Source organism: Oreochromis niloticus, linkage group LG23 (assembly GCF_001858045.2).
Source record: "Oreochromis niloticus isolate F11D_XX linkage group LG23, O_niloticus_UMD_NMBU, whole genome shotgun sequence".
Classification (NCBI taxonomy): Eukaryota; Metazoa; Chordata; class Actinopteri; order Cichliformes; family Cichlidae; genus Oreochromis; species Oreochromis niloticus.
The window spans coordinates 43,361,028-43,373,511 of record NC_031986.2 but is presented as its reverse complement, the minus strand read 5'-3'; the positions used below and the strand labels follow the sequence as shown (position 1 = coordinate 43,373,511).

General features: G+C 38.3%; 1 protein-coding gene across 2 annotated transcripts; it reads left to right on the top strand.

Moving 5' to 3' along the window:
• The first annotated feature begins 6,957 nt into the window (after nt 1-6,957).
• Nucleotides 6,958-11,804, top strand: ptgfr (prostaglandin F receptor (FP)). 2 transcript variants are annotated; one of them, XM_003439810.5, is made up of 4 exons: nt 6,958-7,125; nt 7,448-7,507; nt 7,876-8,684; nt 10,542-11,804. In XM_003439810.5, exons 3-4 carry the CDS (start codon nt 7,890-7,892, stop codon nt 10,851-10,853), a joined length of 1,107 nt encoding a protein of 368 aa, XP_003439858.1. In that variant the 5' UTR covers nt 6,958-7,125; nt 7,448-7,507; nt 7,876-7,889; the 3' UTR covers nt 10,854-11,804. The 2 variants fall into 2 exon arrangements, with proteins under 2 accessions (XP_003439858.1, XP_019206717.1); XM_019351172.2 differs by having other exon boundaries at nt 6,958-7,507.
• The last annotated feature ends 680 nt before the right edge of the window (nt 11,805-12,484 follow it).

The window sequence follows — 12,484 nt, the reverse complement described above, 5'->3', positions numbered from 1 at the left end:
AATTAGGTCTCATTTTGCTCTCTAGCTCTCTGTAACAGATTGCCCCTCAAGAAAGCCCTGCCAGCCCATGTGTCTGATACTCGAGGCCATGATTTGTTTTGTGATTAAATCCAAATGTCAGAACAAGTCCTCAAAGGCTTTTTCCTTGACTACCAGCCAAGTCAGCTACTCTACCACAGATAAAAATGATTATATCAAAGTGTCCTGAGCAGCCGCTCCGGTCTTGACCCACAGGCTTCTGTCTTCTTTCTGTTCAGCATACCAATAGAGGGAAACTGGATTCTAGCTGGGCATGATATTGACCTGTCCAACCATATCTCCTGGGTTAGGGGGAGCAGCATGACTACTGCAGAATTCAAGGTGTTTCATCCCGCAGAGGTGGCCTGCAAAAAAAAGGCAGAGTGCTGCCTGTTTCTGTGTTCATTCACTTTTTACCAGAAGGACCAGCACTCAGGTTGAATCTTAATATTGTAAGGCTCTCAGGTGCTCTGAGAAAAGCCCATGCTGTGCTGCGGTGTCATGCTAAGTGGACTCACTGCTCCTTAGATCTGAACAGTGTGCACTGTGCACCAATTACTGGCTCTTCAGGTAGAAAGGTTGAATTTTAAAGACCTGAAAGGACAAGTTGGCTGCAAATGAGCCTGCTGTTGCTATCCTAAACACCTCCTTGAGGCCGCATAATCATTTCCATTAAATTTGGAACCGTTCAAAGAAAAAAAAGGATAGCATCAATGCTGTGATGTAGGCAATTTGGAAAATAAACAGAACATACATCTTGGATGCCAAATGGCATTTAAAACATCATTTAAACGTAATAATACTTTATTAGATAAATAGTTTGACTAAAATATTCTGAGTTAGATAAAAAGACCATTACCACCATTATCTCTGTAAGTAAAAATGACCCAGAGCCCAAAGACACTTAGCTTAACTTATTCCAAGAAAATCACTGGAAACAGAGGGAAGCAATAAGCCAAGCCAAGCTGAGTTTATCGATATAGCACATTTCATGTGACAAACATACTATAGAAACATTATAACATTAATAATAAAGCATTCACTAATAATACTAGTGTGTAAAATGCCTTTGTTTTCTTTGCTGGGCTACTCCCTGACAAAAAATAGGCAAACTGTGAGTGTGTTTACTATTATGTTGGATCACACTGAAATATAAATCATGTAACCTCCTCTGGAAACTGATTGTAGGAGATTAATCATAAAATGTACACACACACATATATATATATTCCATATCAAACAATAATGTTATTCTGTACATTTCCCCATAGCAAGAATATGCTTTATGTCTCCATTTTTCAGTTCATATAAGAATTATCATCATAAACAAGATATAAAGTAGTACGACAGTGTTTGTTGCCCTGGTAGTAAAGGTTTAATCCAATTTAACAGCTATGTTTTCTCTGAGTCACTACCAGAAACAGTGTAAAACATCCAACAAATCCCCAAATCTATCATTTCCATTACCAGTGTTCCAATCTGAGTTTAATATTCCCTCTGTGCTTGGCTGTGAGGTCTCTGTAGGAGTAATTGAAACAGCAGCAGGATAAAGTCACAATTTCCTCTCTCCAGGAGTATTTTCCATTATGGTACATATCACATATACTCTGTGGAAGCACAGAAATTGGCTAGTGACAAATATGTCCTATTCATGACAGCTGAGTTTTATCAGCAAGTCTGCAAAATACCATCATCCTATATGGAGCCAAGACACATAAGAGATAAGAATTCCTGGTGTTTAGTTTTCTCAGACTACACATCATCAAGGCTCATGATGCCTAAAAAACTGTAAATTATCTTCAAAGAGAAATATTCGAACAAGTGCTTAAATCATATATTGTAATGGTAATTTCCATTCAGGTCTGTATGTTCTGAGTCTACACTGACACCTGGTGGCTTCACAGATTATCAGCATTTTTTTTTCACTGATCCTCTGATAACATCTTAGTACTATATATGAGAAATGTGTCAGGCTGTATTTATACCTGTAAACATGGTCACGATGGCCTGTTGAAGTTCAAACTGATCATCAGAATGGGGAAAAAAGGGTGATTTAAAGTACTTTGATTGTGGATTTTATTCATTTTTTTCAGATTAGCTGATCTGAGTATTTCAAAAATGGCTGATTTACTGGTATTTTGCTGTACAACCATCTCTAGGTTTGATAGAAAATAGTTCAAAAAAGAGATAAAAGATATCCAGTGAGCAGCAGTTCTCTGGGTAAAAATGAACTGTTAATGCCAGAGGGTTGAAGAGAAAAGCCAGACAGCTTACACTTGTCTTCACAAAAGATGTGAAGACTGCTGTGCGAAGTACACGTTAGATTTAAAGCAACCAAAATGTACTAAAATGGTTTTGGAATGTTTCATATCTCAATAAATTTAAGTGCTTTGTCATGTGAAAGCTTTCTGCAACAGCACCCCCAAATGTTAGATACATTTTGATAAAATGTTACTGTTTTCCATGAAAGTAAGATTAGAGAATCTAATTGATTACAACACACTAAAATCATTGTTGCCTTTTTTCTACCATGCAAATATTTTCTTTATAGTAAACGTTGTAATGATGAAATCTGAATTCATCCAAGAAAAGTTTGGTCATCTTACTGTTTTTTGGGGAGATGGTAGAAAATATACTCACTACATGTTGATGTGACTTATTTTGTGTACATCTTAAATGACTTCTTGATATGCTTGATATTAATGTGCACATTGAATGTGCATCATTTAACTAAAAGATAGTCTAAATAAAAATACCTTTGCAATATTATTAAAAATTGAATTCTGATACCTTAAACAGTTGTTTCAGATTATCATTACATAGTTCTGGATTTTTAAAGCTCTGTCAGATATTATCAGAGAAAAACACATATTAATCTTTATGTTATAAATCCCTGTAAACTTAAATGCATTGTACAAGACATTAAGATGCAATTAATCTTTTCATCTTAAACCCAGCAGGTGGAGACACAATAGGCTGTTTGCTTCCTGTAACTCTAGTGTCAGGAGGTGCTATGTGTGCAACAGTGTGCTCAGGGACGATGTGTGCACAGGGATGATGACAGAAATCCAGTAGTGACTGCCCCTGGCACCGGGCACACAGAGATTTTGCCAGATTCTCAGAATCTTTTGAAGACATTATGTACTGTAGATGATGAGATATTCAATTCTTCACAATTTTGCATTGAGGAACATTATTCTAAACTCATCAAGAAAAAGTTTTCCATACAGGATCAGTTGGGGGTCCTTGTTAACAACAACAGCCTCCAGTGCTGTCTTGTACACGTCTGTAAAAAAACAAAAAAACAAAAGAAACAATCTCTTTCTTTTCTTGCTACTCTACATGTTGCTAAAAGAAAAACAGCAGCAGCAGCTACTTTTCATCTGTTTCTTTATTCTCATTATTCATATTCTTACCCAGTGCTTGATTTATAAAACAGGTCTTGGAACACAGACAGGGAGCTTTTCCAATGAGTCAAGGCAGAGAAAAAGTGACAGAACACATAAATAATCTGCACTGCCTGGAGAGTACTAGAGCTGGCTGCCCTAACACTGCCTGCAATCATAACACTTTTCCTATAGTATTCCTAATTCATAATAAAAAAAAAGCTCATGCCAATGAAAAAGAAGCCTCAATTTTCTCATTGATTACAGAGTTAAAGTCTGAACATGAAAAAACACAAAAGACAAAGGCGTACTTGTTTAACATGCTGGAGGAGCACACAAAGGTCATTAGCTTAATGAGACTCAGGAGAATGTAGATCTGAGTAAATACCAACAGGAGCTGAGTTTGTTTGTTGCTTCAAGCTGTTTGTAGGAGTCTTTCCTCTGAGCTTATTTGATACCTGCAGCTTCACAAAACTACATACACCAGCATCCATTTGTGAGTTCTCAGAGCCAGATAGTTGTGCTTGTTTATTTGCATGGCACAGAGTGGAAACTTTATTAGTTATTTATGAGAATCTGACATGATCATTTCAAAAATAGAAATGTAATGACAAAAAGAAAGAAAGAAGAGACTGTTAACAAAACAGCAAAGACAGAAACAAGTGACACGAGATGGAGTTACAAACGCTTGTGTTTTTAGTAGGTTTAGTCAATTAGTATTTTAACTTTACTGCAACGACAGCAGATGTAAGATGAGACCATAAATCCTTTATCACAATATAAGTTATGTCCCTACAGATCTCTGTCGTGCTGCAGCTTGTATCCAAGGTCAGGAAAGAGGGACTATGACACAAAATTACAATGTGGATCTGAAAGGTGAGCCAGGATCTGACAGCTGTAGGCTGTTGTTATTGTCAGATAATCCACTTCTCTCTCAAGTGTTAAGTACTTGCATGATCAAATTTGTGCTGTATCTGAAAACGAGGTTAACGTGAGATATTTGGCCTTCATCCAACCTGTGTCCAAACTGCTGAGGTGACTCCATTTTGAGCACATTTCGCTACTTCTCCCACTTTGCACCAACTCTGCTGAATTAACAATTTCAAACTGAAGGACATTTGCTGGGCAGGGTTGCAGAGACTGAGTGACAAATGGGGCAAAGTAATGACGGTAAAGAGAAGATGAGTGAGAACAGAAAGTACGTTACCTGTGAATCTTTGCTCCGGAGTGGTTTTCTGAGAAGATGGGAGATGTGAAGAAGAAGTAACAGTACCACTGGCAAAAAGCCTGCATTATGGGTTATTTTCCCATTTTGCCCCATCTGCTCACAGTTCCATCTGAACCCTGCTGAGTCAGCCTGACTATTAGAACAGCCCCATTAGATACACCCAACAAAAGAACGCGATTGTGCTCCCATGCCTGTGCTTATGCTGGTTCTGCTACTTGTCAACACTACAGTAGAAGGTGTAATGTCACCTCAGATGATTGCATCAGGAGTCACCTTTTCGGATAATTAGTGACCACCGGGCCCCATAAGACAGCAAAGAGAAAGGTTTCATTACCACTTCAAGATGACGAGACATTCTGTTTTCGCAATGAGAACAGACAGCGGTAATTACAGACTCAGGAGATAAAATCTGTGTGAATGGAAAAGAAAAGTACCTTTTCTCCTTTTCCTTCATCTTTTCTTGTGGTTATTGAAAGCTGTATTATGACATGCAACTAGGCAGGCTGCTGGATCATCTCCCACCTGCATTTTCATTGTTCAGACTGCGCTTTCACTGGCAATTTATTTTATGAAAATATAATTTCAGAAATGTTATACTATCTAATTTTATAAGAGTAGGTATGTTTCTTTTATTACTAATTGATTCTTCCGGCAAAATATATCATTATTATTCCTGAATGAAAGTCTTTAGCATTTTTATCTTTTTTTTGCTTAATGGTTTGCCTTATTTTATTCAAAGGATGGAAATGAATAGCAAAGAAAAGACTATGGTGCTCTTATTAATACTTAAAGCTACTGATACAAATCAATAAAGGCTTTGATCCAGGAGCTATAACTTCTGTGTGGCTGAGGTAACAGAGATTATTGGGTCACAAAAAAATACAACTTTACTGTTTCTAATATATAAAATTATGAATAAAATCTTGTTTTTAAGTAAAACACCATCATTGTTACTGTTTCATTGTTTTCAGTGATTTAACACCCAAACCTCTTTTTCATTTCCAAATAATCATATGATTCATAAGTGATCATAATCATGTGAGTATCAGTAGTATGTGTGCAACTAGTTTCTTCTTCTTCTACTATCCCCATGCAGTAAATAATTCCTTTTAGAAACCTTTGCTCCTTGTTGTGAGCAAGTAAGTGTGGAGCATGTGGAGTATGACAGCAATTTGTCCTCCCTCATCAGATAAATCACAAAGGATCAAAAAGATCGAACTTTGCCCCCAGAGCAGACAAAACTGCACTTCAACATATTCCATCTGGTTTGTAGGCAGCGCTAGAATCATGTGCAGTGTGTATAAACAGCACTCCTAACAGATTTGTTGTATTTTGTCAGAAGCGAGAATCTCTAGAATTAGACTTAGTAGACAAAGAAAAACGTACAAATACGATAGAAGGACAGATGTGGATTGGGTAAAGTGTGGAGCTGAACCACACTGAGTCAGGAGAAGAGTCAGTCTGTGAGAAAGACTGTGGGGAAGTGAGCTGTAGCTATGGAAGAGTATAAATTCTTAATTGCTGCTGACCCACCAGTCTCCAGATAGTGTCAGCTTTCAATAAGCCATAAAACAGCTGCAGTTATAGCTTAAATCTTTATTTAAATAAGTAACTCTACAGATTTTACATATCAAAAAAGGTTTAAGTAATTTTTGCGTATGTGGGGGAAAAAATTATTTAAATTATTTTGTGACTTCAGGAGTACCTGAAAGAAATCTCATGCACTGGATCAAGTAATGCCTCGAACCTCTAAACCCCTTTTCTTATATCAGATTGAGGCTGATGGCTCCAAACTACACATGCTGCTTGTCACCTAACACAAACAAATCTCCGGTCCAGCAGCCGCCAGTGGAATTATGATGAGCAATAAGAAGAAAAATGAGGGCAGTGATGATAAGATGACATTTACTTTTTTTGGCTCTGAACACTGAATCGATTTCGATCGAACTCTCCATCGTCTCCACAGACTGCAGTGATGGTTTAGTATTTCTTTAAAATAGATAATAATGTTAAGCACAGCATGTCCTTCAAATGACTTTTAAAACTTCTGAGAAAAAACATCTAAAATGGGTTGTTTCTTCTGACAGAAATGCGCACTTACTTAGAAGGTCGCTGACCTTTCCTGATCCTTTTATGGGATTTGTGTTGCGCTCAGTTCACCAGCCTTTAGTTTGTTCACATTTCTTAAGGTCATGGCTTCTTTCTTTAGCAGACCTCCATGGAAAACGAGACGCCTGATGGCAGATGAACAAAAATGACTTAATGTCCGGCTGCATTCTTTGCCATGTGGAGAAAAAAAGGCGGGGTTGACTAATCTGGAGTGCAACAAATAAAAGGACACTGGCCTGAAGAGCCTAACGCTTGGGCACGTCCATCAGAGAAGAGTGATGCGGTCTTAGGGCGTTTGGGTTCAACTTTATGTAGACATTTGTTATCGAATATTCAATTCATGAGAAAATCCGATGAGACGCGTCCGACACTGCTGATAACTGCGTAAGTACTAAATACATAGAGCAATACAGAAAAGAGAGGAAGACTTTTCGATGAATTTGCTCACACGTGGAGACGCTGGATAATTACAATCATCAATACAATGTTAGCTTGGCAACATTTTATCAGTCGGTGCAATCCCCAATCAGAGTGTTGACGCACATAGAAGAGGACGAAAGCAGATTCCTTGGTGTGCAGCCTCTTGAGTTGTGTCTGAGCTCACAGCTCGCCTATGCGCTCTCATCGAGACTTGGCACCTGCTGCAGACGGAACAAGGACTGGAACAACATTAACTGGCGCGCTGACGTCTCTTCTTTTTTTAAAGACAGAGACCAAGGAGGCTTTTAACTTATGGAGAGTTATCCCAGCGAAGCCCAAACCTGAGGTAAGGAATTATTTATTGTAATTAACCAAACCGAGGAATCTTCAATAGTCAGACAAAGGTCATGAATTTGAGGAAAGTAGCGTTCACTGCACTCTGATGTGATCTGATTGTTCCTATTGGAAAGAGAAAGTAATCTAAATGTTTGAACGGGGACCCTGAAAGTGGACAGATGGATGAGTGGGAATTACTCCAAAAGCCATCGCAATAGGAGTTTAAAGTGTATATAGGCTTTATTCTTGAAAATATTAATAATATTAAACTTGTGTCTTACTTGCTTCCAAGACAATTTTATCAGTAGATTTCATCCAAACCATTATTTTTGGTCTAATTGAATCACACAGATATTTTCCATTTACCTTCTCTTTCAGACTTAATTCCAGCCATGTCAGCTAACGGGAGTTCAGAGTCCAGCTGCAGGTCAGAGGTTAGACCCACCAATAACACCTGTTTCCAGAAGGAACTGTCTATCACTGCATCAGTAATCTCTATGACTGTTGGCATCTTCTCCAACAGCCTCGCTCTGTTTATTCTGCTGAAATCCTACAGCAGCATCCGCACAAAGTCCAGGGCATCCTTCCTGCTGTTTGCCAGCAGCCTGGTGATCACAGATCTGCTGGGTCACCTCATTAATGGATCCCTGGTGCTTTTTGTGTACAGCGCTGAAAAGAAATGGGAGAATTTTGATCCTTATCAAATCATATGCACCATCTTTGGGGCGTGTATGGTGTTCTTTGGCTTGAGCCCCTTGTTCCTGGGAAGTGCTATGGCTGTGGAGCGCTGCATTGGAGTCACCAGGCCTATCTTCCACTCCACAGTGTTGGCATCACACCACATGAAAAGGCTCCTTGGGGTCATCTGGCTGCTTGCTGCACTGGTGGCTGCGCTGCCTGTAATGCTGTCGAGGCCCTACAAGGTTCAAAGCTCCAGGAGCTGGTGCTTTTTCCATATCGAGCAACCCAAAGACTGGCTGGATGTGCTCCTGCCGCTGCTATTTTCATTGCTGGGGCTGCTGGCACTGCTGCTCTCCATTGTCTGCAACACACTAACAAGCTGTGTTCTAATACAGGCTAAACTGCGCCACAAGCATCACTGCAGAAGCATGCCTTATCACATAGAGATGATCTGCCAGCTCCTGGCTATCATGCTGGTGTCCTGCATATGCTGGGGCCCATTACTGGTAAGACCTCCTCAGCACACCTTTAACTAACAGTTAAAAATTACAGGGAAAAATGAAAAATGACAGAGCGTAGAGTGACAGTGAGGAAGCTAAGCTGGATTTGTTCCCTGCTACCTAAAGCCTTGAGTTAAAAGTCTTTCCATATATCTTTGTTAAAGCAATGTTATGTTCCCTCATACTGTTGCATTTCTGATCATTAAACTACTGCTGTTGGTTAGTGTGTCCGTGATGCATTTTGAAGATGAGTAAGTACATAGTATCCACATTACAGCAATAATGGGAGTTTTTTTTTTTAATACTAGAATTGTTAGCAAACTTAACAGCTGCTTACTGGAGGTCAGAACAAGAAACCACATCACACTCCCACAACAATAAAAGCCTAACTGAGCATAACTGAAATATTAATGACAGCACCACTAAATGAATGCCTGGAGATTAAATATTACCAGTCATCTGATTCTTTGCAGCATTAGCATTTATTTAATTAAGAAACCCAAATAAAACAATAAATTAAACTACACTAAAGTCAGTGTAACCAAGTAAGATTAAAAGGTTAATGTAAATTAGATTAAACACACAAATTTAAGTAATGTTTGCATTTTCACAGTAGTTTAATAACAGTGTTATCATAGTTACTAAAACTAAATGCTAAAACCAAAACCAGATGTGAGCAAACATTTTAGTGAGCTAAATTAAAAATAAAAACCAGATCTTTGAAACTGCCTTATACTGAAAAAAGAATGTAACAAATTTTACAGCTTCGCTGATGAGACTTTGATAGATGTGTTTACTGACACTCTGCATGTCTGCAAGACTGTGAGTCAACTGCTTTCAAAAGGTGTTTTTATTTTAGCACCTATATTGATTTCCATAAATCTTGCTTCTGACATATGGCCTCCATGCACTAATAACAATAAAAAGACTAAAAGTAACACTGAAACAAATGAAAACTAAACTAAAACTGAAATTTAAATAAAAAAACACTCTGGAGCAAACTGAATTAAAAACAAAAAGTCAAAATGAAATTAAAAAAGGGGAATAAATGTGATAAGATGAAACCATTTGGAAGAAAATCGATTGCAGAAGCATGAGCATGAAGACAGAGAGAAGAGTCATCACAATGCAGACTCCCAGATGAAGGTGGTGGAGAGTAACATGGCCCCTGTAAGCGAGCGGTGATGGAGCTGAGTGTGATAGGTGACGGGGGTTTTCAATCGAGAGGCCTTTAAAAATGACAAGGAGATGGAGATGAGAAGGAGGAAAGCGAAACAGAAGTGATGAAAAAAATAAGCAGAAATAATAATAGCTGTTATCACCAAGAGGAACGGAGACAGAATGTGAGAAAACAGATCCTCCCTAACTCCGGTAATAACATACCCGAGCACGTCTGTGGTGTTCTAAGCAAGCTCTGTTTGTCTGTCTTTGCATTTTAAAGGGGTCGATACAAACAGGTTTTTCTCCACTTCCATCACTGTTCTTTTCTGTCCTTGTCATCATCATGTAAAAGATGTCTGATGTTTAATTGTTGTACATTTGTGGAAATCAGTAGATGTATTAATTAAGGACTTGTGATGCCAGGCAATAGATGCCATCGCTCCTGGACAGACAAGCTTTGAAGACTCTTCCAAATAATCATGGTTTTGAATTATTCTAATTCTAATAATTTTTAAAAAAAGAAAGTAAATGCTTTGAATTAGAGATCTCTTAATAACAACAAAGATGCAAAATTGCACACACTAATCTTACCTCGCTTTTCCTGTAACTTCCCAACCAGTCTAACACAACCAGTCTAAAATTGTTTTCTATTAAAGTATTTGATAAATATTTAGAATAACTGTTTTTCTACCACTCCAATAGATCCATGTCACCATTCTGAGTACCAGAGCCACAGATGAGTCTCCATCTTTTAGTCTGCTGACTATACGCATGGCTACGTGGAACCAGATCCTGGACCCGTGGGTCTACATCCTGCTGAGGAAGGCTGTTCTCAGGAAAATCTTTGTGTTGCTTCACAGCTGTTGTGGCTTGAAATTTTACACCCTCAATTGGTGGCAGCGCAGTATGCTCCACAGCTCAGTGGAGTCCAGCAGCTCCAGTGGTGCTCCATCTGATTGCCGCTGCCTCGGTAAAACACCTGTGCATAATGTTGTCATCAAATCCATCACCTGAACCTTGTCCTGAGTCTTTTATCTGAGAATGCCAAGGTACTGAAAAACAAAAGGAAAGAAAATCATTTGGAATACTAGAAGGACATTTCTAAAGAAGGCTTATCCTCAAACGAGGTCACTGTCCGATTTGCAATTTTAAAGTGACCCAGGTCTAAAACAAAATTCCCTTGATTCTTCCTTTGCATGTGCTCTTCCTCTTTGCAAAGTTTCATCCCATTTCAGCTTGGTAGTCTCTTGCAGATGAATAAGACACACTGAGACACTAGAAGACTTTCAAAAATGCACTTACACAAACCACAAATGTTGTAACATTTGCAAAATGATCACCATAAATTGTCACTATTACTGTATATTGTGGTATTGACTGTTTGTTCTAAACTTTTAGCCCCGCTTTCTGCATCAGGGCCATTAGACAAGTTCTATCGAGAACTGTCACAGTGTTAGAGATGAACTAACAGTCACTGTTAAGTCGTAGACATTGTTTTATTCATTCCTGGCTTTGTCCCACATGCAGCTCCAGCCTGCACCTTTGCACTAATATTTATTGATTGTGACTGAGTCTTCTTTGACCTTACATGTTAACTTTTTATTATAAGGATTCCAGTATAATGTGTTAATCATTTGGTTTGCACAGATGTGCATGACATGATAAACATGCAAAAAATTTATAGATAGACAGATAGACTGCAAGGCGTGACCAAATGATCATCCTCCACCAGCATGCTGACAGTCACTATGATGTGTTTGTGCTAATATTGTGCTATACTTTGTTTTCATCAAACATGGCTGTGCATTAATGCCAAACATCTCTACTTTGGTGTTGTCTGTCCAAAGCACATTATTCAAGAGGTCTTGTGATTTGTTCAAATGCGACTTTGCAAACTTAAGCCATGTTGCTTTCATGCTTTTAAAGAGAAGAGGCTTTCCACTGGTAACCCTGGCATTTAGCAGGACCAGAAGCAGTAAGTGTATACCAGTACTTAGTGTTTCACAGGACTGTTTTACCTGAAGCAAATATTTTGTGTTGAAAGTCTAGTTGATGTTTAAAACAAGCTTTTCCCAACAATTTCACCACAACAGAAAACTCTTGCTCATTGAGTGTTTTGAATGTTATCAAGTGTTTTCTTTTGTTATAGTGTGTGAGCTGTTAACGATATGGTCTATACTGTACCAGCCTTTAAACAATGTAAGCCTGCATTATGTTATAACATGGACCAATTGAAAACATGAGTTTTGCCTGAATCAGTACATAAGTTTGATGTTTTAAATGGTTCGGGTGTGTGTTGTGCTTTTCTTTCAAAATCTTGTAAGAATGATCAGAGTAAGAAGTTTCTGATTGAAGTATAGAACGCTGCATTCAAGTGTGATCATGATCAGAACGAAATCGGATGTTTTGAGAGGATAGTCTTTCAGCAGATAGGTAGTCTGCTGGTAGGTGCATTATCACTTTGTAAATGTGATTTTTTTGCACCGCTGCTTCTGTATCATGCCACATTTTTTTTTGCAAAAAACTAAAAAACTTTCCAATGTGTTTGTCCTGTACTGTGTAATAAAACGGAAAATGGAAAAACAAACCATAAACATTAAAGAGAAAATGGTGAAAATGTTCTTTTTTTAATGCGTTGTAGTCAA

What these genes read in the sequence shown, in the direction of transcription:
- ptgfr (XM_003439810.5), top strand. Translation starts at nt 7,890, where the DNA reads ATGTCAGCTAACGGGAGTTCAGAGTCCAGCTGCAGGTCAGAGGTTAGA. An exon ending in TATGCTGGGGCCCATTACTG is followed by an intron (nt 8,685 to 10,541) that starts GTAAGACCTCCT and finishes CCACTCCAATAG; the next exon opens with ATCCATGTCACCATTCTGAG.